Source organism: Mytilus californianus, unplaced genomic scaffold, assembly GCF_021869535.1.
Source record: "Mytilus californianus isolate M0D057914Y unplaced genomic scaffold, xbMytCali1.0.p SCAF_14, whole genome shotgun sequence".
In the NCBI taxonomy this organism is placed as follows: Eukaryota; Metazoa; Mollusca; class Bivalvia; order Mytilida; family Mytilidae; genus Mytilus; species Mytilus californianus.
In genome coordinates this window covers 5,339,238-5,366,266 of record NW_026262626.1, presented here as the reverse complement: position 1 = coordinate 5,366,266, position 27,029 = coordinate 5,339,238, and the positions used below count along the sequence as shown (strand labels likewise).

Below are 27,029 nucleotides of genomic sequence, written 5' to 3'. Positions count from 1 at the left end.
CAGCAAGGGTGGTTTTGTATGATTTCCCACCAACCCATTATATACAGAATATGTTTATATATTTGAGCACTGTACAGTTTTTGTGAAAACATATTGCTTGTATCATGAAAATGTATTACTTTCATTTTCTTACATAATGATTTTTTATTTTGTAGATCGTCTATGTTCAAAAGTTGGATCTGCAGCAGTCAGTGTGCTTTTTGATGGACATTTAATGTTTAATGTTTTTGCACATATACAGTGGCAAGCTGTTCCTATAAAAAACAAGTGGTTGTTTTTATTGATAAATATTTTATGTTCGGTTTAGTTTGATTAATTAAAAGATAAAGATGATTTCTAAAAATTGAACTCATTCGATAGAGTGGGCAATTTACACCATTGGTGGAGATTTATCCTTTATTGATTGTATTTTCACAGTTTTTGTTTTATACACCTGTATTATTATATAATTAGTAATTGTAGATTGACTGATAAAGTGAAATCTGATTTTTGAACCATATATTTTCTTTTTCTATTGGAAGATTTTATTGAAGCATGAAGAGATAACTGATAAAATGGATTGGAATTTGTCCCACTGCCAGAGGAAAAGATATTGTGGACGTTTGGATGTGTTTTAATAAGTAAGGTCAGTATATAAGTGTATTTATTTTTGATATTTTCTTTTTCTGCAAAAGGATATTAGAAAGTATGAATTTTAGGTTGAAATACCTGCTTTAATATTTCAAAATTTACATGAACATATTAAATGAATATGTTACTTAGTATTTTAACCATGGATCTGAGCAATTAGCTATAAAACATAAACAGTTCTTTATATTTCATGTCAGGAGTATAATTCAACATCATAATTATTACTTTGCAAAAGACATAGACATATAATGCAGTATTATATATGTCAGTCTGGCAAAAACAAAGTTTTGAAAAATTTTGACATATTTTATGTTCCGTTTAGTTTGATTGATTAGAAGATAAAGATGATTCCTAAAAATTGAACTCATTTGATAGAGTGGGCAATTATGTATTATATATGTCAGTCTGGCAAAAACAAAGTTACTCTAAAATGATCAGACATCATTTTGAAAAATTATGACAGAAAAACATATTTTAATTGTGGAAACTGATTCCTATCTGATTTTTAAACATGCAGGGACTAAAAATTGAAAAAAGATGAAACAGTGTCTTAATTAGAAATTCAGTTTTTTTTTAATTTTTAGTACTAATAATTTCATTTGAAAAATCTAAAAAAGTCTTTGCAGAATCTCATTTTCTTATAGCAGTTATACGTGTACCTCAAAAACTGATAAAATAATAAAAAAAAACAAAGCTATTTTTTTTTCTTGGCCAGGTATTTAAATCCTCAAGGTAAAATAATTGGAACTCTTTGATTATACATTTTTGAATTATTCAGTGATCAGGAATGAACGGCATTATTTGCCTTTGTTTAGTAGACATAGCTATTTCATTTCATTTAATTATAAGGAATAATCTAGCTCTTTTCCCTGGTGGATCATTATACCTGCAGGAAAGTGCTGTCTGATAATGGTTAACTCCCCTTTTTTAAATCAATACTTTAAATTGGAATAACAAATATAACAACACGTTTGTTGAATCACGTATTTGTTATTATCAGTGACCAGGGTAGAAAGTAGGACTATAAGATACAAAGCTTGGATTTTTAATTATGTAGGTGAAAGAAAAGGTAATTAATGTTATATTGTTGTAGGAGTATCAGTTATCGTGGTCAGTTTATAATCAATTTATGGACATGTTCATTCTTTCAATGATAATTTATCTGCTTTTGTAAATTGACATTTATATTGAATAAACTAATTAAGGTGAATAAGTGATAAATATTTTGCTGGTGTAAGAATGACATTTGAACAGGGTATCAGCATAGTATTATAGAATGTAGTTTTTACCACGTACCCTAAGTGTACAGTTTTTACCACATTACCTTTTCTTAAAGATAGTTTATCATTCAGTGTGCTTAAATTTGATCATTACAATTATTTTATAACCGTTTAAAAACATGAAAATAGCAGTAAATATATATATTATATTAATTAATGAATGATACATCTGATTTATTATGTCACAAATTATAAATTTGAATTTTGAAAATTGAAATGAATATATGTTAAGATTTTATACAGAATTAGTAGTAGATCTTCTTCTTTTTAGTTTTTTGGGGCGTCTTTCCTGGCGATGAACCTGCGTCCTACTGATTACTTATAGTATGTTGTTTCCCTTAGTGTCGCGTGTTGTGTTGCAGGTGTTCTTAAGTTGTGAGTTTTTTTAAGCATTTAGTGTGTTATAAAGGTTTTTGCTTATTTGTAAACCGTAGCAGATTGTTTAGATATATATGTGAAAGTACTTGATATAATGTAATTCATTGTTGAAGCCAAATAGATATAATGGCTTCAATATTTCAGGTAATAGTAGCAAGTAAAAAAAAAAAAATATAAGGAAAAACATTTATTGATCTGAATGTCCATCACAAAAATGGAGATAAGATAATGCTTCCTGATAGCCCCATGTCAATAATTGATAAAAATAGCCTAAAACTGAATTATAAGTCAAATAGATAAAACATTAAACAAAGTTATTACCGATATTTTTTTACCTTTTGCTGGATAAGCAAAAGTGATATATTTAAAATCCCCATAAATACAAAGAGACCAGTTTGAGTTGTAGCCCCTTGTTAAGGGAAAATTACTGTGGTACTGAATATTTAGACGACTGCCCTCACAATCCAGGGCTCCACTAAATAGACAATCTTGGTAAGTAAATTTTACCCACTTATTGACACAGAGCCTTCAGAAAGAACTACATGTATTACCTTATGGTTCGGACCCAAATATTGTCGTCTTGATGTCAGCGTAATTATTGATTGATTCATTGGTGTTAAACGTCACTTTCAGCACTACAACGCTATTTTGTGGCGGTCAGATTTTTTTGTCGGAGGAAGCCAGAGAGGACTCACAATCTCAGTGTTGACAGGCTAGTGATACATTAGTTTGACTACTTAGACTACTCGGCCACCGAGGCCCTGCATAATTCTAGATAGGGATTACTTTACAATGACACTTATAGGGAAAATGGTATAAAAACACAGATGGAAGAACAGTGTACTTTAGATATGAAACTAAATTCAGAAATTAATGCATGCATTTATTGCTAATCCTTGACCACTTGCAAAATTGAAAAATCTAATTATAAGATTGCAAACTGAAAGGAAAATCACCACTGGAATTACGAATGCAAATTTTTATTATTGAGTACCTGATAGTGTAGCATTTTTTCGCATGAATAAAAAACATCACAATAATTTTTAAACTTACAGTGCTAGCTCAAAGTGAATGAAGTAGAAAACCTTTAAAATAAAATGAAATGTGAATATTTCAATACTTATAATGAAATATATATATATCAGACCTGCCAACTTTCCCAATGCATAGAGGATATCCCCTATGAGAGGTGTTGACCTGATCCTTATAAAACTCAATTATTTAGCCTTAATACTTTAAAAAAGGCATTCAGAGGATATAAACACATTTAAACACATTTATACTCATTCAAAACCATAGATGTTCTAATTAAGTACAGTAATGACATGTATAGGTATTCATTAGGTACTCTTGTGCTTAAAATCCCCCATGGAGATTTTGAAAAGTTGACAGGTATGATATATCTAGATGTACCTATTTGCTTGTGGATGATTGAGAAATGTTTTAATTAGTTAAATTTTTTTTTTTTTAAAGATATGCTATTTCTGTGTTTTTTTACAGGATATGAAAACTTTGTGAAGTGGTAATAGGATGTACAGTTTCATCAAAAGAAATTAACAGACATCGTAATTCAAGTAAGGTAGGTCTTTCATAATATTTTGTACTAGATGGTAGATAGAATAGATAGCTAGTCCTGTCACGGAATAGAAGTTCCTTCATAATATAAGTTCCAAGTGGAAGAAATATTCTGTAATATTGTTTCCATTGGAACAAATATTACAGTATTTGTTCCTTACGGAATAAAGGGTATAGAATATTTGTTCCTAGGCAGAACAAATATACGTTGACAGTCCCCCCTTTTCAAAGAAGATTAGGTTATTTGAAAAATTGTAAAAAACATTTTCTCTTACTTGACTTTAAAAATATTTTAACTTCATACACAGTCTTTATAATATTTGTATATGGCTTTAAAGTGTCTGACAATTTTTGATAGTGTTTAAAATTTTGGAAATTAAATTTCAATTTGACTAATTATGATGATAATACTATTTTGTATACATCTGGCTTTATTGATTTAAATATATTTGAAATAAATAATATATACAGGAAAGAGATTTAATTACAAAACTGTAGTTATTCTCATAATTGAGATGGATGACACAGGAGTGCATGCTCATTTCCCAAATCAAGCTTTTTTTCCCCCAATTGTTTTCCCTTCTTTTTCCTGGATTTCACCTTTTTTACCCCATATATCCCACATCCCCACTTGTTTTACCCCTACATTCAACCTCCTCATTTTTGTTACCCTCTATATCCCTTGCAAATCCCATAAGCCTTGTGGCTCCATTCATAATTTATGAAGGGTTTACTTATACTCATGTTAGCATTTATTAGTTTTGTATGTGCATGCTGAATTTAGTGTTGTATTGTTATTATTGCATGTATATATGTATACCGGATAACACTATATATAAAAAATAACCATACATTGTCTCGAAATATAAATTTTATTTGTACAAGGCTTAGAAACAGGTAGAAAGCGAGGCTGTGGGAATGTATGGTTATTCTTTATATACTGCAACTCCTACAACTGTCTCAAATTAAATATATAGGGTAATTTAAAAACCATCATTTTTGAATTTGGAGCGAACGACGTAAAAATTCTGCAAACCTTTACTGACATTATAAATAAAACTCTACTGAAACGCATTGTCAACGTCATAAACAAGGCAATATATGGTCAGTGACTGTATATCACAAATGATTATACGGTCAATGCAATTTGACTACACAAATAGCACAGCTGCAGTAGGTATATAAGTTGATAAAACTTGTGTCTGATCCTATTTTTATCATTGATTAAACAAAATAATCATAAACTAAACTAACTAAAGGTAAATGTTTTCTTATTTTGTCTTTTTCCCCCGTGCAGCTCTTATCAAATATTTATGAATTTTTATACACTTTGTTGAATTTATCCCTTTAGCCCTGCATGCCATGCAATAAGTTATTTATTTTAAAATAACACATGAAAAATTCAGTAAAGTGTTTCATTGAAAATATACTTGTGAAAATTATCCAGGACAATCAGTCAGAGTTGGCTAGAACATACTGTGGATTCATTTGTAGGATGCCAATTTTTCATGGATTTCGTGTTTAAAGGTGAACAACGAATTTAAATGTTCAATGAAGTACAAATTTTCTATAGGCTTGTATGCAGACTTTACAAAACCATAAAATAAAATATCCATGAAAACACATTGTACCTTTAATCCACAAAAATTGGTACCCACGAAAGTAAATGAATCCACAGATCAATAATCCTTATCTTAAGAGAAGCTAGTAGCCCATCTTTGTGATTTAAACCTCTGAAATTCTGACTTCTTTAAAAAAGATAGGAAAACAAATGAAGATTAAGTGTATTATTTGCAAAGTACATGTCTGATATATAAAAAAAATAAGAAGATGTGGTATGATTGCTAACTCTCCACAAGAGACACAATGCCTGCATGCCCATTAAGTGTCTTTTGATTATTTTCATCATGAGTTGCTGTCTCATTGACATATACCTTACATCTCCTTTATTCATCTGTGTTTTTTAAGCCCCTGCCGCTAGGAAAGAGGGCATTAAGCGTTACCCTTGACCGTCTGTTGTTCCATCCGTCCCAAAAGTATTTTCACATATTATAAGCAAGCTTGAGCGGGGCTTTTGTGTCTTCAAAATAAAAGGTGTAGTGTGGCTTGTATTTGTTTAGGAGTAAAAACCAAAGAGGTCTGAACAGATCAACAAACTTGAATGGAAGTGATAATGCAGATATTCTTATTCAACATAAATTGAGAGATATTGAAGATATCACATTCTCAATACTACTGGTTTTTAAGCACCTCTGAATAGTATATATATATATATATATAAATAAGAAGATGTGGTATGATTTCCAACGAGACAACTCTCCACAAGAGATCAAATTACATAGAAGTTTATAACTATAGGTCACTGTTTGTTTGACAATCAGACATACATCTTAATAGTAGATTATTAAAGGTACTAGCTTCATCGCTGGTCGATTGCTTTTCCTAATAAATGTTGAACCCTGTGTCCTAATTTTGCACTTTAAGAGTGTTTATTATCAAATATTTATACAAATTAACAGGCTGCTTTATTATTAGGTATAACATCCGTGTTTCTAATATCATACATTTAATCAGAATATTATACAGCATGTTATAAAGGGAATTTAAATGCAAAAATCGATCAACTGGGTTGTAAAATGTAAAAATATGTTGTTACTAAATTCCAGTTAGAAAATAACAAATTAAACTTTATAAATATGCTAATATATTACTTTTTTATCTGATTAGTAAACTTATTAATCATGAACATATACCTTTGATAATAAAAATTACAGAAAAACCTTTTAATCCTTAATCTAAATATGATATATGTAACTAGCAACGAGATTTTCCGACATTGTTTAAAATCAGCTTTTTGCATATTTATCCAGTCCATACTGAAACAAAACACTTTGCCATGTTACGATGACCTAGTTGTTGTAATAACAATGAAATGAGTCTTTTTGAATATCGGCATAATGATAAGTTGTATTTGATGACAACATTTTATTATGGAAGGCACTTATTCATAAAATCAAAATTATTGTAATTTATTGGCGCTTAGTAATCTTCAACAGTGTATTTGAATACAAATTTAAAAATGAATTAAATATGCTACAACACAAACAGTTCTTTGTTCAATTTCAGAAAATTTAATTTAAATTTGTTGTAATAAAATTTGTCTGAGAGAGCTTTTAAATTTAAAAAAAAAAGTTGTCTTTTAACTTAGAATTATGATGCATGTCTCTGGACCACATAGCATGCGAAGCGTAACAGTTTATATGAAGTAGTTCATAAAATGAAATCTCATTAGGATAAGGTAGATTTATTAGGATATATTTTTGGTTCCATTTATAAAAATCTATAGAGCAGAGAATTTTGATTTTTTATCCATTTATTTTTATAATGAATCAGTTTATTTAAAATATCAAATATGTTTATACATGTATTTTAACTGTACATTATCTCAAAATATACAATGAATTTAATTTAGTACAATTAAGGCTTTATAGAAATAGATCTAGTTTGAGGCAGCTGTGCTGAGCATTTTTGTCCTATTTCGAGCTGAATACAAATGAAATTTATGTCTCGAAATAATGTATGGTTGGTCTTTTTATACTGCAACTCTTAAAACTGTTCCAAAGAAATATTTTGAGTAAAAATCAACAATTATGAATTTGAAGCAGACAACATAAAAATGCTGCAAACCTGCATAATCTTTCACAAGGTTATGGATAAATTCTACAGAAAATCAACATCACAAACAAGACTTTATATGGTCAGTGACTGTATGAAGCCAACATTTATATGGTCAATTCATTTAGACTGCACAAAATTAGTACAGACATCAGTATACTGAAAATGTCAAGGGAAGTAACTTAGAATTGATATAAGTTTTAATTTCTTTTCTGTGTGTAAGCATTTTAAAAAATATTCCCAAACCCCCTTTTTTCATGTACATGTACCAGATAATAAAAATGTTGTGTACCTATATATTTATCTGTTTATTTTTTGTTTTAAAACTGAAAGTTAAATAACAATACCAAAAATATGTATATATAAATGAAATTCATTGAAATCAATATCTATAGCTGCGGAACCATAGCTCTTAGGTCCTTATGATTTTTTTTACAATTTGTGGACCATAGATCTGCAAATTGTTAAAAAATATCATGAGGACCTAAGAGCTACGGCTCCGCAGCTATGAAATCATGGGGTTAAAAGAAGGAATTACTATTTTACTGTTAAATCTATATTGTCATATTTTGATTTTGTTTTTAATTTGCAGATTATGGGTAACTTTGGTGGCCATGCTTTACCAGGATCTTTCTTCATTGTTTTTTCATTATGGTGGACAATACAGATGTTTAATAGATATTACACATCCCTACGCAAAAATACACAATTCACATCTACTCCTACATACCCATGTACTTGTCTATGTGGCCGATTCAAAGATTTTCCTATTGAATCCATAGGCAAAATATTATTAGTTGTTGTTGGATTTTCCCTAGAAATATATACTGGATACAATTTCTCTGTGCATAAATTCACCACTCCAGGAAATGCCCAGCATGCTACAATGTTTTTCTTTTTTGGAATGAGTGGAGTGATAGATTTCCTTGTATATTTAAAAGCACCTATACCTAAAGATTTGGATTATGTTATAGTGCTAATAGCTTTAAGTGTTGAAGCTTTATTATTTCATTTCCATCTTCATGGACGAAATGAACTGAATGTACAACTACATACGTTACTTATATACACAATTGTCTTCAATTTGATCGGGGTGATTTTAGAAATGAAATATCGTCATAAAGTTCTAGCAGCGCTTTCTCGAGCCTTTTTCTTTCTTGTTCAAGGGACTTGGTTTTGGCAAATAGGTTTTATATTATACAATCCAAATCCATATGCGGAAAAATGGAAGCCAGATGATCATGTGGAATTCACTTTTGTGACCATGTACTTCACATGGCATTGTGGGATAAATTTTTTAATAATGTTCGCAATAGGCAGTTGTGTAGCTTTTTATCAAAAGAGATTTCATACAAACAGAGAAGATGATATATGTATGAAGAGATTGATTCATACTGGAACCAATGGGCAAACATTAATTTCAATGGGAGACAGTGAAGATAGTGATATAGAGTACCAGAAACCAGTTATCAGATGATACCTGTATAAATAATTTATATAAAATCAGTTATGCGTTGGGCAGATTTGTCCACTGTCATCATATCCACATAGTCCATAGTCATTATATTCACATAATCCTCACAGATGAGAAGCTTGTAGATATATTCTATTATTATTATTTTCATTTATATTTTCAACTATTATATAGAGCATGCAGGACTTCTCATGTCAATGTTACAAGGCTGCATCGGTCAAAGCTGACAATTTATGTCTCATTTTTAAGTCCTATTGGAAAATTAGTCACATTCTTGTATTCTACTATAAATTTCCAATTATTTGTAGGAACTTAGTGCAATTTTTCTATTGGGTATTGCAAAATATTATTTCTTTTATATATGAAGTAATAATAGGTATGTATATATACATTTGTACAAACATTTTTCCATCCTATTTATTTGTAATTATTCAGAAGTTTTTATATTATGTTTTTATTATATATACAAACATTTTTCCATGCTTTTTATTTTTTTTTTATTCAAAATTTATAAACATTTACATATGAACAGATTTTTGTTATATTTAAATTAAATGTCATATTCCTTGATATCGTATGATTTTGATTTTATTGACCAAACTTCATGTTATCATATTCTGTGGCAGTCAAAATTAGTCCTCCTTTTGCACACACCCTTATGTCTTTCTATGTTCATTTTATATCATCTATTATGTTCACAGAACTTGTTTACTTGCTACAATAAAAAAATGATAATTCACTATACATTCCTTTATTTAATTAGAATATCTGAGTTATCTCCCCTTACATGGCTAAATTGAAAAATATTAAATCTAAAAATTAAATATTATGTCTTTCAAACTTTTGTAAAAACAGTCTTATTTATAAGATAAAATGCATAACTTTCCTCTCCTTCGTTTAGATGAGAAGTCTATCAAATGAATTGCATTCTTCTCTCAAAATTTGCATATTTCATTTAAGATCTAGTTGATTATTTTCTGTTATTTTACAATTCAAGATGGTAGAAGAACCAAAATTTTGTATACATATGCATCTTAGAGAGTCCTTAGTGTCAGGTACCATTTGATGATTCAGTAATTTATAGGGCTCCAGTAGGGTACCCCCTTAGGTCACCAGGTCACATTTTAAAATTGCCTCAGGTCACGAGATCACTTTTAGGTAAGTAAATTTGAAAGCAAACAGCAATCCACGTAACAAATTTTAAAGGTCACATGTCCTTCTAAATGAGAAGTCATGTTGCAAGGCCTACTGCCAAACCCTCCAAGGTCGCAGACAATGGTAAAATGTTTTGAAACTTTAGGACCAGAAGCACATTATCCTTGTTTCTTATGTTTCTTGTTAAAGAAGATTTTTATACAAACAAGTTGACTCTTGCAACAATTCTTTGAGGGGTTCATGGGTGGCCTGTTGCAAGGCAAAATTTCTGTTCATGTCAATATACCCTCATTTCCCAGTGGTAGTCCAAATTTCCCTGACCTTCATTCTGGAAGCCCTCTATTACAGGACCTACCTATTGTATATATTGTTAATTAGTTCTTGTCCTGAACATGCATGAACTATTTGTCACTGTACATTAAACAAACAGCAATTAATCAATTTACAAAAGTTTCAGCAACAACAATATCTGAAAAATAATAGAAATTTAGAAACACACACTTAGAATAAATCCAAAAAAAATTGAAGTGGAAAATTTTTTCTATGGTTTATAACCTGCAGTGACCTTAAAGTTTGCTTGATTTATATTTCTGTTTGTATTGCTATTGATCGACTTAGTACTACTTAATTGTCGTTTGATTTATAGTACCATTTAGTATGTGATAGATATTAAAGTATATTTTTATTAAAATGTTAAACTATTTATAAGGCTTAGTCCACATTTAATTGCCTGTATTGTTTTATAGGAATATTTTTATACACCATACATCCTTGGAAGAAAAGAGATATTTTGGTACATACATTTTATAGTCTGTTAGTTTGCTATGATCACTTTTGGTTGCAAATTTTAAAATATACAGTAAGATTTCACAAAGACATGCTACTTTTTTTTAAAATCTTTTATAGATTTTAATTTTGTACAAATATTACTAAGTTACAGTACTGAGTGTATTTAATTAAATGTGAATTTCCAGCTAAAATAGCTTGAACAATCCTTGAATTTATTTACACAATGATCCATGGTGAAAAGCTTTTCAATGATTTGTATGATTTTGCATGTCTTTTGTAAGACTTTGTCCATTGTGTAACACATGTTTTTCCATGAGTCTTTTTGAAAACTGTCCATCAGCTGCTTAATCTGCTAGGTAATATTTTCTTAACCAGGCAAATTTGTTTGATTGTGGAGTTTTATGCCACTTTCAGCACTTTTATATAGTGGAGACCAGTTTTTATTGATGGAGGAAGATGTAGTGCCCCAAAGAAAACCATTTAACTTTGGCAGTAAAAATGCAATCCTAAACAGTTAAGATTGGAATCCAACGCTCCTGTCATGTGGGGGAATTGAACTCACAACCTCAGTGTTGACAGGCTTGTGATACAGTAGATGAAATATTAGACCTATTGGTCACCAAGGCCCCTACAGGCAAAAAAAGAAACTTGTCTTTTATATGTATCTAGTGTCCACAACAATGGCGAAAGGTGTGATACCAATTTCATCAAAATTGGTGAAAATCTTAAATCCTATCAAAGTAATGTCAATTTTATTGGTGAAAAAGTAGGAAAAAATGGTGTGGTGACTTTAGTACAGAAATGTTATTTGTGATTTGTCCATGGCATCATGAATGTATTAGAATTTATATATAATTGTCCAAAATACATCATATAAAGTAAAGTTTATAGACAAAAATATAATTAGCAGCCTTAGATAACCAAAAAGATAGTAGATTTATATCAACATCTTCAAATAAGACAACTTTTTGACAATCAAATCTTTCACTTTACTCCATAAGATTTGTTTTTGGCTAATACAAGTGACAAACAAATCTTAAAGCTCTACCTCAAAGTGATAAATTGGATTTTAATCATATTCGTTTGTTTGGAAAGGGGTGGGGCTCTATAGGTGCTAACGCTGTTGCTCATTTCTGAATATTAATAGGATCCCATAATGAGTCAAATTTTAGTTTTGTAGTATTGACCTTAATCAAAAGAAGTTTCACTTAAATCAATCAAAACAAGAAATAATCTATCAAATTGAATCAGTAATGCTGATACATGTACCTGACAGAATAATGTCATGTGAACATCAGATGTTTATTTTTTAATAGATTTTTTAGAATTTTATTATTTTGGAATTAAATGGGCCAAAACAAAATCCCCTTATCTCCTTTCAGTATTTATTCTCTGGGATAAACAATTTCTTGTCAGCTATATAAATTGAAGGACAATCCATATTTTAGCTACTTTGAATTGTCTAAAGCTATTAATCTATTAAAGTGTTGTCTATTTGTACATGGCTGTGTCTGTTTGTACAACTGTCTTTTTGTTGCATTAGTCATGTATTTATCCTTAGAATTCATATCTTTTATACCCCATATAATGAAGTTAATTTAATTTCTTCTATCTGTTATGTACAAAAACAAAATGTTCTTCAATTTGACCTCATGAATACATTACCATAAATGGATAAAGTGGTAACAAATAAAACATACAAAATTCTTTATATAGTGTGATGGGGTAGTGGCAATTAACAGTTTTTAAAACTTGCAAATAATAAAAAATTCATAATTGTGTGATATATGTTTTGCATTTGAAAAAAAAGAGTATTTTGTAATATTAGTGAAAGGAAGTGCAGTTTACCGAAACGTAAGTTTTAAAAATCATAATAATCACCTTTAAGCATATCAGAGGGTCTGGATGGGGGGTCTTTCATTTCTTTATTCTTTTATTTATTTAGGTCATTTTTCTCTATGCTTCATATTTTTTTTTACCTGTTATTCTATCTTCTTTATATTTCAACACCTCATTATTCTTTATTCTTTTATTTTTCTACATTCTTTATTACTTTGGCCCATTATTATTTATTGTGCAAATCCCATCCAGACCCTCATATCAGTTATATATATGTTATTAGTGTTAATGTTGTTTTTGATAACCAAGACTGTATGTTATACATATACATATATATATTCCCACAATATTCCATGTTGGTACAAATGTTTATAGTGGTAATTTTAAAATGTTAAAATAAAACAATCCAAATACTTTGGTTTCATTTTGTTACAGATTGCAACAGCAGGCTAATACATTAGAGAAATATTTTGCATTTTGAATGTATTGTCAAGTTATGCATCACCAGATGCGGATCCAGGATTTTGATAAAGGGGGGGGGGGGGGTAAAAGTTTGTCAACTCTGGTAATCGGGGGCGGATTTGAGAGGAGGTTGGGGGGGGGGGGGGGGAGGGTTTGTCTTCCAAACTAGACAAAATTTGTAGTGGAACAAGTAAATAATCTGGATTAACCTTAAATAATGCTCCATAAAGGGGGGGGGGGGGCACCCTGCCCCCTCCAAATCCACCCCTGATCACCAGAGTTGACAAACTTTTACTTTGCACTACACAATCACAGATTGGTCATTGGTGTCATAAAAAGTTAAAAAATAAACATAATTAATATCCTATAAATGAAAATAAGACCATATAAAATTTGTGAGTCAGAAGCACTTTTCCAGATTTATCTTCATCTGGAACGCTCAAACCCAAATATTTGAAAGCCATGGATGTATAAATATGTAGAGAGGATCGTAGCTATATTAAAAATTGATCTGTAAATTCAGTAATTGTTGTGTACATTTATTATTGTGATTTTGTAAGAATGGACAAAAGTGCGAGATTAATTATTGCGATTTCAGGAAATTTGCATACAAATATTTGTATCATATAACAGAATGCAAGTTTTTATAATTGGGATACTTACCCAGTCGCATTATTTGCATTAATAAAACCCTTGCAATAATTTCTGAATTTACAGTAAATAAAGAATTAATGTATTTTGGTTGTAAAAAAGAAGTCACAAGGGTCTTTTTTAGCAGAATATATATACCTGTATGAAGGTATGGGTTTTACTCATTGTTGAAGCTGTACAGTGACTTATTGTTTCATTTGGACTCTAGTGGATAGTTGTCTCATTGGCAATCATACCAAATCTCCTTATTTTCATAGTTATCAGTAGACTGGTCCCAAGCATAAAAGAGGCTTGTCATCAAAATCTAGTATATTTATGTCTGGTACAATGCAACAGTATCATGTTCGCAATAATGACTAGAGATGTCCACATAGCCAGACTAATACCCTACATGTTTTGAAATTTTTTGTTTTCAGCCATTCATTTTATATATATCATTGCCTCTGTGTTAGTTGTCACACGGTTACTGATAGGTCAATCTGGCAGAATTATACTGACCAAGGAACAAAGTCTGATATGTGTAAATTTTGTAGGTGGTGTGGCCTTAAAAGAACAAAAAAATATATTTCTCTGATTTTAGAATTATTCCCTTTTCCCACTGTTTTCATTGTTTTAAATAAACTTTTAATTTGAAAAAAAAAGTAAAGGTGTAAAAGTGAACGAGATGCAGCCTGAATGTGAATGAGACAGCAACCCAATAAGAACTAGAGGATCCTAGGAGCCTGAATAAATCATCTGGCAAAATATGTCATTCTAATATTTATGTATAAATATACAGAATATTTTTTTTATTTACTTCAACCTAAAGGTAATCCCCCTCTTTCAAATCAAATACTGTAGATTCATTTATTTTGATGGGTACCAATTTTCATGGATTGACGCAAAATGGCATTTTCGTGGATATTCGATTTCATGGTTTGACCAGTCTGCATATAATCCTATAGAAATTTGTACTTTGTTGAATATTTTGATTTGTGGTTCACCTATTCCCCAGGAAATCCATGGAAATTGGTATTCCATGAATTAAATGAATCCATAGTAGCCCATCTCTATAAGCAGTCACCACAATATTAATGAAGGGTTTTTAGATCTCAATTTTTCTATTTACAGTTTTTAATATTTCTATATCCATTATAGTTTTTACAATAATTATACGTTAAAACTCAAAAAGTTGAATTTGAAGTCTTGTATGGACGGAATTACAAAAAATGTATAAAAGACCTTGGGGGACAATCATATCAAGTTTTATATAAATGGTTGGTTCAGTAGTCTCAAAGAAGATCTTTGATTTATGAATGACAGATGCCAATTGATAGCAATAAGTGATACTGGCAGTTCAGATGGGCAAAAATACATTCACAAAATGTATAATAGACCTTGGGGGTCAATCATATCAAGTTTTATATAAATTGGTTCAGTAGTCTCAAAGAAGATCTTTGAAAATATTTATGAATGACAGATGCCAAGTGATAGCAAAAAGTGATACTGGCAGTTCAGATGGGCAAAAATACATTCACAAAATGTATAATAGACCTTGGGGGTCAATCATATCAAGTTTTGTATAAATTGGTTCAGTAGTCTCAAAGAAGATCTTTGAAAATATTTATGAATGACAGATGCCAAGTGATAGCAAAAAGTGATACTGGCAGTTCAGATGGGCAAAAATGCATTCACAAAATGTATAATAGTCCTTGGGGGTCAATCATATCAAGTTTTATATAAATTGGTTCAGTAGTCTCAAAGAAGAGCTTTGAAAATATTTATGAATGACATATGCCAAGTGATAGCAATAAGTGATACTGGCAGTTCAGATGGGCAAAAATGCATTTACAAAATGTATAATAGACCATGGGGGTCAATCATATCAAGTTTGATATACATTGGTTCAGTAGTCTCAAAAAAGATCTTTGAAAATATTTATGAATGACAGATGCCAAGTGATAGTAGAAAGAGATACTGGCAGTTCAGATGGGCAAAAATACATTCACAAAATATATGGCAAATCTTCATTGACCTTTGTATAGAAAAAACTGTGAATTAAATCAACTGAAACAATCAAATATCCAATTAACATCAAAATTTGAAATAGATAAAACAATTAAGAGACAATGATGTTCACTGACAAGATTTCTGACTTTAGAAATGCTTGCAATAGAAGCATAAGTTCAGGTTATGTTTGACCTTTATGCACTAAACCCAATCTATAATCTGAATCAATGAAATGAAAATCAGTGTATTTAAAAATGCTTAATATTAATCAGTTTTGTTAAAATAAGCATTCCCTAATATTGATATTTGTGACTTAAATTACTGGTAAGCCAAATGATTGGGGGTACCTTGGTAATCCAAAATTGGATTTATTGCATATTTATCATTAATACACTGAGAGGAGAAACACTGTCAAATTATTTTATTTTATGTCTAAAAATGACAATATATATATATATATATTATATTTTATTCAGGAGGCTCAGGAATATAATCCCTCAGCCAGGAAATTAGTTATGTTACATTATATATCTTGTCTTGAGACCTAAATTACACATATATAATGGATTACCACTTCTTTAAATGTATTTTCCAGGACCAGGTATTTGTAGAACATTCACCATTCAGTGTAGATTTTCAGAACATGTTTCTCTGTATTTTGTATCCCTTCACTTAAAATGCACTTGTTTTCATCTTGACAAACAGATTTTTTTATTAGAATAAAATTGAGAATGGAAATGGGGAATATGTCAAAGAGACAACAACCCGACCAAAGAGCAGACAACAGCCGAAGGCCACCAATGGGTCTTCAATGCAAGAAAATTCCGCACCCGGAGGTTCTCCTCAGCTGGCCCCTAAATAAAATTGTGTGCTAGTTCAGTAAAAATGAACATCACACTAAACTCCATCACACTAAACTAGAAATATTTTTGCAATAAAGTATTTAGGTTTCAAATGCAGAGTTTGTATATAGGTGACTTTTATGCTTTTTGTTCAACAGAAACATTGATAAACCCAATCTGATGTTTAGCCGTATATAAGTGAAAGATTTTGTAATTTGAAGTGAAAATAATTTTCTTGTGTATGCAGTTCAGTTGCCTTCCAAAACGACCAACCCAACTCCTGAATAACTTATTTCATTTTGCAGTATTTATTTAACAATTTAAACTTGTACCGTCTTGTTTGAAACTAGTCAGACTATGAATCTTCACCAGGAGGTGCTGTAAACTGTGTTTTTTTTTCATTGCTTATCATAATTCTTTTTGCCATTAACTTAGTATTTGGTGAGAAAATGGTGTGATTTTAAATAAAAAGTGTATGATTAAAAGGATATACTCATCATTTTTTTCCCTTTGTGAGCCGCTGACTTTCTTTTACTTTATGTAGATTAAGACTATGTCACATAGTAAGGTTCGTTATGATGACAATATTAAGGTTCCAATTGAGGAAAAAACGTCATATACACCCCAGCAGTTTGACATCTCTGTGTAGTTATCCAATCGCAAAACTCGACACATTTGTAATCCGTAATATATTCATTTTGTTTTATTTACTTATCAACTCATTCTTATCCTTCTTTAGAAACTGTAATTTGTACTTTATAGTTGTTATAAAGTTAGTATAAAATTTGTCTGTTAAAATTACTCTATTTTATCCCAAATCATAGGATTAATCAAATCATGCATGACTTTCCCATATATATCATGTGAAGCATAACTAGATCTGTATCCCTGTATATTCATTTGTTATGGTGAATGAATTTAAGTTTAATGCACCAAATTACATAAAAATTTTCATGAGAATACAAAATAAGCGTTATATTGAAAGATAAAGAAAATGCCCTTAAAATATTTAAAAATACAGAAATAGTATTGTACTCATTATACCCAATTCTTTAATTTTCCAGTTATTCTTTTTACCTTTGCACTCCATGATTCTCTATTCTTTATATATTTTGCTCATTTTTCTTTATTCATTATTTATTTTGGCCATTATTTTTTCTTTATTCATTATCTATTTTGGTCATTATTCTCTATTCTGTAAACCCCGTCTAGACCCTCATATATAATTAAGGAGTTAATTCTCCTAATAATATATAGATATAAGAAGATGTGGTAGGAGTGCCAATGAGACAACTCTCCATCCAAGTCAAAATTAATAAAAGTAAACCATTATCGGTCAAAGTACAGTCTTCAACACGGAGCCTTGGCTCACACCGAAAAGCAAGCTATAAAGGGCCCCAAAAATTACTAGTGTAAAACCATTCAAACGGGAAAACCAACGGTCTAATCTATATTAAAACGAGAAACAAGAAACACTTATGAACCACATCAACAAACGACAACTACTGAACATCAGATTCCTGACTTAGGACAGGTGCAAACAATTGCAGCGGGTTTAAACGTTTGAATGGTACCAAACCTTCACCCTTATCTGAAACAATAGTGTAACATCACAACATAGAAAGACACATAGCATATATATAGCATATTTTGGGGAAATTTGGGGATCAGAATATAATAAATTAAGCATGCTAAAAAAACATGATTTAGACCATTTCCATAGTGAATTTGTGAACACGGTTTAAATAGAAAAGGCAGAAACAAAATATTTTCCATTTGTGTTACAGTGTTATTTACTAAATCAATATTGATTCCCAAAAATCAAGACATAAGGTTTTAAAACAAAGGAATAATTTTGATCTTTGTTAATAAGTTTACAAGGTCAAATAGAAAGCTCTTAAACTTCATGAACTTATTTTTTTATTAATGACGTCATAACAAGAGGCACAACTATGCCTGTATTACTCACCCGATGAAATTAGAGAACCTTTGTGAGCACGCTCACATATCCCACGCCCCCACATTGTCATTGGGTAAACAAAATCTCACCAGATTCCTAAGTTCAAAGACTCAACTCCCACAAAAGTCAACTGATAAAAATTTCTTGTGGATATGCACATTTACATATTATGTCCTTATAATCTACAAAGTTTCATGAAATTCTGTTGTGTAGTTTCAGAGGAGTTGCAATGACAAACTGTTGCAGTAGTATATTAAGACCAATAAGTGCAAAGGGGCACAACTCCTAGAAAAAAAATTGAATCATAATTTTCTGTTGATATGCATGTCTACATAGTATGTCCTTATTATCTACAAAGCTTCATGAAATTCTGTTGTGTAGTTTCAGAGGAGTTGCGATGACAAGAACAGGACTGATGGACTGTAGTATATTGAGGCCAATAAAATTCAAGGAGGCATAACTCCTAGAAAAAAAAGAATCATAATTTGCTGTTGATATGCACATCTACATAGTATGTCCTTATTATCTACAAAGTTTCATGAAATTCTGTTGTGTAGTTTCAGAGGAGTTGCGATGACAAACTGTTGCAGTAGTATATTGAGGCCAATAAGTGCAAAGGGGCATAACTCCTAGAAAAAAAAAATTGAATCATAATTTTCTGTCGATATGCACAGGAACATATATTATATACTGTTCCCAGATATGGACATCTACATAGTATGTCCTTATTATCTATAAAGTTTCATGAAATTCTGTTGTGTGGTTTCAGAGGAGTTGCCATGACAAGAAGGACTGACGGGCTGATGGATTGGTCAAAAACATTATACCCGACAATAAAATTCTGTGGGGTATAAATATTACCAGTTTGCTGATTACGACTTTAATATGCACATGCTTTAGTTACTCATTTTGTTGCTGTTAATTTTTTCAATTTACATTTTTAAATAAGCTCCTATATTTTTCTGGGTAACAGCCAACAACTGCTAAAATTGTAAAAAAAAAAATATTTCAGTGACAATAACTCTCAAACAAAGAGTTGGGATTTTCCTCCAATTTTCAGAATGGATACCTCTTGTCATGACGATAATTTTTCCAATTTACATTTTTAACCTAGCCCCTATAGTTTTTGAAACAATGACAAGAACATGCAAAAAAAGTATAATATCTATATTTCAGGGGCAATAATTCCAAAACAGGTGAACAGATTTTTCGAAAATTTTCAGGATAGATAGAACTTCTTGTGCTGACCATTTTAACTCTGTCGGTTTTTCTCTTATTGCTATAGTTTTACAGATATAAGCCAAAACTGTAGTTCGACCCCTATGTTCTATATTGGTTGATCAACCTGGACAAAATTCACAAACCTAATAGTTGACACCCTATAGATGGAGCAGACAAGCCTTATACTTAAAGATAAAGAAAATCCATTGATAAGTTTCTGAGAAGATTTTTTAAGAATAGTTTACAGACGAAGGATGAACAAAAGATGGATGCAAAGTGATGGCAAACGCTATCATGGTCCTTCCAGAAGTGTATCACAATATTCTGATTTTATATGATTCTTATATGGACTACTACTTAACAAAATAACCCTAGACCAAGACTTTTCCATCTAAATAGCATCCTCGTAACTAACCATTGTTTCAAATACTGAAATATCAAAACAGAACTCTTTTGCAAGTTACATTATAATGTAACAATCTGACATTATTTTATTCTTTATTTAACAGATTCAATACACATCAATGTAAAGCGAATCAAATATTTCTTTCAATTAATTTGACCTTGTCATCAATGGGAGATAACTATTCAATTGTTCAATTGAAGGGAGATAACTATTAAAAAGTTAAATAAAAAAAGATTGTTACTGTCTTGTCAACTTCAATTATATAGATAATGTATTTCTAAAAATATTTCTTGATATGATTACAAATAACATTAGAAAGTATTTTAGTTATGGGCAAGGCTTTAAAAAAAATCAAATGTAACTTTCTACAAAAATAGACATTAACAAAGGACGGAATAAATAAATAAATAAATGTTTATGTGAACTACATGTATCATTTAGTCCATTCAATTCTATTTAATCTGGTCTATTCTGGTAGAAGATCATCTCCTACATCTTCATCAAACAGCTCATCATGGTCCATACGCTTTGCTGCTGTTTTTGGTCTTTCCATCTGTGGTCCTAATGGATCAGAATATGTGGAATCTGTAGAAGAAAAAAAAACATACTTTTTTTATAACTCCCCAACCAACATTTCTCCATTTTCTCTTGAGAACATTTACTTAAGAAATGATATAAATGATTAAATCCTTTTTTGACTAGTTGGATACATTGATTGTTGGGTTCTAAACATCCAGTTGCAAATATTTCATGCATGTTCAGGACGATCTTTGACTAGTTAATTTATACAGCAGAATTGTACATAACATTACAATCCTTCCAGAAAAACTTCATATTCAGGATCTTTTGATAAAAGATTACCGTCTTTAGGTGTGTAAAGTATGCGGATTTTAACCCTAGTACAGATTTCTGAGAAGGGGGGTGCATATTATGTATGCATACATTGATTTTTAGACTTTTTATCAGGTACGAAACTCGGCCATGAAACCAGGTGGTCAGGAAGAAAATATTTTAGTAGAAAAACAAATTGATTGTTGTTATGTTTTAAATGTATATACTATATTTGTAACTTCTAGTATATGATTTGTAATGTTATAAGCAAATAAAAATCATTTAAATGCTTTAGTAGTTATATTTTTTGAGTTTTCTTGTGTCTGTTCTATATTGCCGCCCGGAAGTTGTATTTGGTCATATCCAAATTAGAAATGATTCTGTCAAAGGCCAAATAAGCGCAGGTGATTCTCAAGTTTATAACTTACTTTTGATATGTTCTAGTAATAGTGACTAAATTTGAAAGTCAGGGAAACTTTTATATCTCTGTAAAGGATTATTTATTATGTAGGGGTAGAGTTACTGAATACTTTGGATTTATTCATTTTCATAGTTACCGATTAATGGGGATTGGGGGCAGTGGATATTTGATTTTTGTGGTTTTACAAAGTCTGCACAAAAGCCAATAGAAAATTTATATTTCGTCGAGTATTTAAATTTGTGGTTCACGAATTCAAAGAAAATTGGTATCCAACAAAGAATGATGAATCAACAGTATCGCAATTTCTGAAAAAATATATCAGAATCAAGCTTTGAGTTTGTAGAAGACCTGTTACGATCATTAAAGAAGCTTGAAAGCAAGCACAGTTGAATCTGTAAACTGACCCAGTCACCGTCCAACCTTATAAGCAATTCTGCAAAGTTGTTACAGCCTACACCAAGAAACTGGACAATATGATTATCAGAGACAGTACACACATAGTAAAAGTGTGATAAAGAATAAGCTAGACGTGAAACACAATAAATAAATTTAAAATGTATATATCTTGTTATTACAGGAAGTAATTGTCAACATCTCCCTTTTACCATTACCTTACACATAATAGTGTTCTCCCCAGGCCGTTTAAGCCCTTAGTTATAACAAATTTCATTGTACCACTATAGATTTTTTTCAAGTTTTAAATTTCCTGTACTACCTGTACAATTTTCCGTTCAAATGATTACCTGGTTTTGGTTGTCTGAAATTGTTTATTTTACCTGTAGATGTCAAATATTAATAATAAAAGTCATTAAATTTTCAATACTATATTTAAATAAAGTTTAAATTTTATTTCCATTTCTGCATATGTATATAAAATACAGTTCTTTTTCAATTTATTTTAATTCAACCAACTTTTGCATTACAATTGTGACATCATGTCTACTACAGGGGTGTTCAACGTCCTTGACTACCCATGAGGGTCTTGCAAGGTAGGTACATAATGTCCAAAATGAAAAGGTGATTTATTCTTTTCTTGCATGCTAACCACATCGCTATAACAAATCTAGGGAGAACACTGACACTCGCACACAAAAAGAGACATTATTTGTATGAAAGGCAAGTAGAACATTGCAAAATATCAATTAATATCAGGTCTATCCAAATATATCAAAACCCTGATCTAACATGGTACACAAGCCCATAAACTTTCCCTGACGTTTGATTATCTTTTTATAATTTATTTGAACTTAGTTTCCAATTGGTCAAAATTTCTTGTTTTCTCTGAATTTTCTTTTGTGACATCAAGAAAAAAAGCTACCATGTCTTCTGATGTCACATAGAAAGAACACATCTGTTTGCAATTCATTGAAAAATTAAGATAAATTTTGTCTTCATATTGTCTAAATATCATGAGAAACAGATTTCACCACCAAATATTGTGGAAAACGATATTTCTGCACTCTTGAAAGTTGAATGTTAAATAATCAAAACGCTCTGCACGCCTTGTGATTAAAATTTGAAAATTTAATTGCCTCGATTGGAGAAATATTGTATCCCATTCCATGCAGCGGTAAAATCTATATGTATTTGTCCTGTGTTTTTAACAAGTCATATGATGGTTTTGTATTCCTATTCCTTCCCAGCATTGCAATTACACAAATCCTACTGTGTCAACCAGAATGGAACTATCAGTTATTAGGCTGTTAGCTTTGACAAACTGTTGATTTGGAGGGTTTGTTTATGCATAAAATTATACAAATTTTATAGTTGTTAGGGTATTCTTTGTTGATGTTTGTTTGTTTGTTTTGTGAGGTATAATTAATGCAATGCTTATCATTTTCTGCAAACATTACAAAATTCTGACCAGTACATTAATTCAAAGAAAGCTTGTTCTCAGCAAATAAATATTAACATAGGCACAGTAAGAATATCTAGTAAAGCATGGTATATATAGAAACACAGTATACATAGTTGTGTATACGAACCTGATTGTCCTATAAGATGCATGCAAAAAAAACACAAATTTATCAGCATGCAATATGTATATGCAAAGTCCCAACTGTTCAAGTATGTAAATTGGTTTTACTTTTTTCCATGTATGCATGAATATACATACATCCAAATTCTTGCAAATAATATACAATTTAGCATCTTCACACAAAATTGGAAGACAGTCATTACTTTAAACAGGTGAGACAATTATTAATACGATGACATTGATAATATGGGTAAGGGCTGTTAAAAAACTTATCAGATGGGGGATGGGAGGCACTCAATATGGTGGTTTCATTTTCCTTAAAATTTTGTAAGAATTATGAAATTAAAATTTTTATTTTATGGTTGGTCAGGGCCTTAAAAATTGCCTCCCATGCCCCCCCCCCCCCCCATGCATTTTATTCTGGAACAGCCCTGAGCAGCATAAACAGAAAGACTAAAGCACTTAAGATAAATAATTCTTATATTTTTATATATATTTTATAGCTAAACAACAAAATATAACATGTTTTCCCATTAGGCAGAAAGGAAATACTCTTGTATTTTTCACTATACATATCGTATGAAAACTAAAACTGTCAAAAAAGACTAAAAGCACTTGAAAATATTGACTCTACGCTGCATATCAGGAATAGTGTAGAAGTTCAAAGGGCATACTTATGAATATACAGATAAAAAAATAATTTGGCTTGGTTGAAATTTGCTTACCATAATCCATTGTTATACAAAGTTACAAGTGAATTGGACAAAGTTCACATAGACAGATACAGACCCTAAAACTGATTCCTATATCTCATTTAAACAAACTTTTATTGCAGGGCATAAAAAATAAATCCTGCATGAAGAATGTTCCTTCATCCAAGCATATCTTGGATGTGCAGGATGAAGGTCATTCTTAGAATATGAGCCTGAGGCTCGAAAGTAATGAATTAGCTTAACTTCTCTATGAGGGGTGAAGCTTACATGTAATATCTCTGTTTAAAGAAACAAACTATAACCACCAGACCATAGATGGCCAGTGACCTTGACCCTAGTATATAAGCACCTGTTCCATAATAACTTGTCATAATTTAAAGCAAGTTTGTGTCGACCATAAAACCCATTGGAAAAGGGTGGGTCTGACTGATAATCCCTAGGGTGGGAATTAATTACTTTCGAGCCTCAGGCTCATATTCTAAGAATGACCTTCATCCTGCACATCCAAGATATGCTTGGATGAAGGAACATTCTTATTCATATTTCGCCTTCGGTCTCAAGTAATGAATTAGCTTGTTTAAAGTGTAGACACAAACTAAAAACAATTTTTACATAAATGCCACATTTAATAAAGCATAAAAATCACAAGATCATCCAGTAATTACAACTGAAGAAAAGTGTTTAAGTACTGATATTATTCACTTCCCTGTTATTGAACTTATAAAAAGTTCTAGCACATGTCCAGACTAAGCTGTTGCCATAATGTCTTTAATAGAACATCCTGAAGCTAAAGGCACTTATGAAGAGGTTCCTCTAAATGAGTGAACCTTAAAACGTCGGCTAAAATTAGAACTCTCTCTAACTATCTAAACTTTACGAAAAGTTCCATAAAAAATAAACAGACTTAGATGAATTCCTCATATATTTTGTACACAAAACATAATAAATCATTGTTTTAACAACACAAAGTTTTGGATTATCAAAACCCTTGAACACCTCATTAGGTAGACTAACTAACAGATCTAGTATTTTTCAAAAGCTCATGTATATGAAAAAATAAATTGCCTTGTCTCTGAATGAAAGACATAGAATGTAAATCTAGAGCTGATAAAGATTGTACTTTGGCAGCTGTAGTCAAGGCAAATAAAGACACAAGTATAAAAGACAGTCTTCAATGTTAAATCCTCCAATGAATATAAAGAACTTAAAAAAGTTAGCACTAAATTCACCTCTCAAGTTAAAGAGTATCTAACTCTTCAATTGCAGATTCAGGTTTAAGCAACCCTTCACATATAGTAAACAAACAAATTTAGTAACATCTACTTCTTAAAGGATCAAGTCTGTTTCAACATAGACCAAGTAAAATTTACATTGAACATGCTGAATATGAAAAGCTTCTGTTTTACAAAAAATTTCAATAATCAATAACATCCTTTTCAGATGGTGATAAGGAATTGGTTCTCCTTTGAACACACCAAATAATGAAATTTCTCAAAAAATATTGATATTGCTTGATCATAGATGCATGGTCTCCAAGATGTAGTGTAAACATATTTTGCAAATGATTCTGAAATCTTCTATTTATAAGTGATTTCTGAATACAATACACATGTTTTTACCCTACCGCACAATCACCACTTCAGGTGTTGGTTCACTTATATTTTTACAATACACACAGTTAAATTTAGTCTCTTCCTGAGGGGAAGGCATTCTTCAGTATGCAACATCGTTACTAATTTTTATGCTTAGCAGTTTAACTGGCAAACAAATTAAAAAGGTCTTAGCAAAGAAAACCAACTCTGAGCCGGCCAAAAAGGAATAATAAAAATAGCCTTCTGAACTTCACTAATAATTTTCTTTATAATTATCCCCAACAAGGAAAAAGATGGGAAAATATAAGGTCTTAATTCTGACCATGAAAAGTAAAAACATCTCTGAAAGGAGCTTGTTGGTCAAAAGACAGAGAAACAATTATCTTCAAATTTGAAAATGAAAACGTGATAAAAACAAAACAAATATTTCTTCTTTCAATTGCCATTCTGTTGAATCTGTAAAATTTTTAGACATATGATAAGCATCAAAATTTTCTTTCCAGGAATATAATGAGCTGTGATAAAAATGTCCTTTCTTGAACACCAAGCCCAAATAATGAAATATTTGTAGTAAGCCTGTCAACTGACAAAGAGGTTATACCTCCTATTGCATAATAAAAGCTACTGAAAATGTAATTTCTGATTGTATAACAATTAACAAGACTCTTTGTGACTAAACATTTCTCTCCAAAAGAAAAATGTAGCCAACAATTCTAAGTAATCTATATGAAATGATCCTACGTTCCGAGAAGCTCCATCTACCAACAGAAAATTTTTCTTCAAATTTGGATCCCAAATCCTTCTGATGAGGCATCTGGTCCAATCCAAAAACTTATTTGGATGGGTCTTATCAATTTTCAATTTCTGATTTTAAATTGTTAAAATTTCACCTATTGATGAAAATAATCACTGTAACAACTATTCAGTGCTTCAACATTATTTCTCGCCATGTTTCTGCAATGTAACATTCCCACAGATACCGCATTAAAAGCATGCGCAACAAGACCAATATATGATGCAAAGCATCTATAATACAGTTACACAATTCTATTTAAGAAGAACTTCCCAAGGGAGATAATTTTACTATTTTCTCATCTGTCAGAAAAAACTTAAATAACTCAGTATCAATAATGAGACAAAGGAAAACAATGTGTTTCGAAGGAATGAG

The 27,029-nt window shown here is 30.7% G+C and overlaps 2 protein-coding genes across 6 annotated transcripts in view; one reads left to right on the top strand and one right to left on the bottom strand.

The window, feature by feature from the left end:
- The first annotated feature begins 219 nt into the window (after positions 1 to 219).
- On the top strand, positions 220 to 13,209 carry LOC127724073 (transmembrane protein 45B-like). 2 transcript variants are annotated; one of them, XM_052230920.1, is made up of 3 exons: positions 220 to 625; positions 3,789 to 3,867; positions 8,131 to 13,209. In XM_052230920.1, the coding sequence occupies exon 3, from the start codon at positions 8,134 to 8,136 to the stop codon at positions 9,013 to 9,015; it is 882 nt and encodes a 293-aa protein (XP_052086880.1). In that variant the 5' UTR covers positions 220 to 625; positions 3,789 to 3,867; positions 8,131 to 8,133; the 3' UTR covers positions 9,016 to 13,209. The 2 variants fall into 2 exon arrangements, with proteins under 2 accessions (XP_052086880.1, XP_052086881.1); XM_052230921.1 differs by lacking the exon at positions 220 to 625 and adding an exon at positions 1,403 to 1,699.
- A 7,192-nt stretch (positions 13,210 to 20,401) lies between these two features.
- The window catches only part of LOC127724071 (intraflagellar transport protein 88 homolog), a 38,523-nt gene continuing 31,895 nt past the window's right edge, over positions 20,402 to 27,029 (bottom strand). For all 4 annotated transcript variants that reach the window (XM_052230913.1, XM_052230914.1, XM_052230915.1 and 1 more), the window contains exon 25: positions 20,402 to 20,911. In XM_052230913.1, coding sequence (XP_052086873.1) covers positions 20,793 to 20,911 — 119 coding nt within the window. In that variant the 3' untranslated portion in view covers positions 20,402 to 20,792. The remainder of the gene's footprint in view (positions 20,912 to 27,029) is intronic.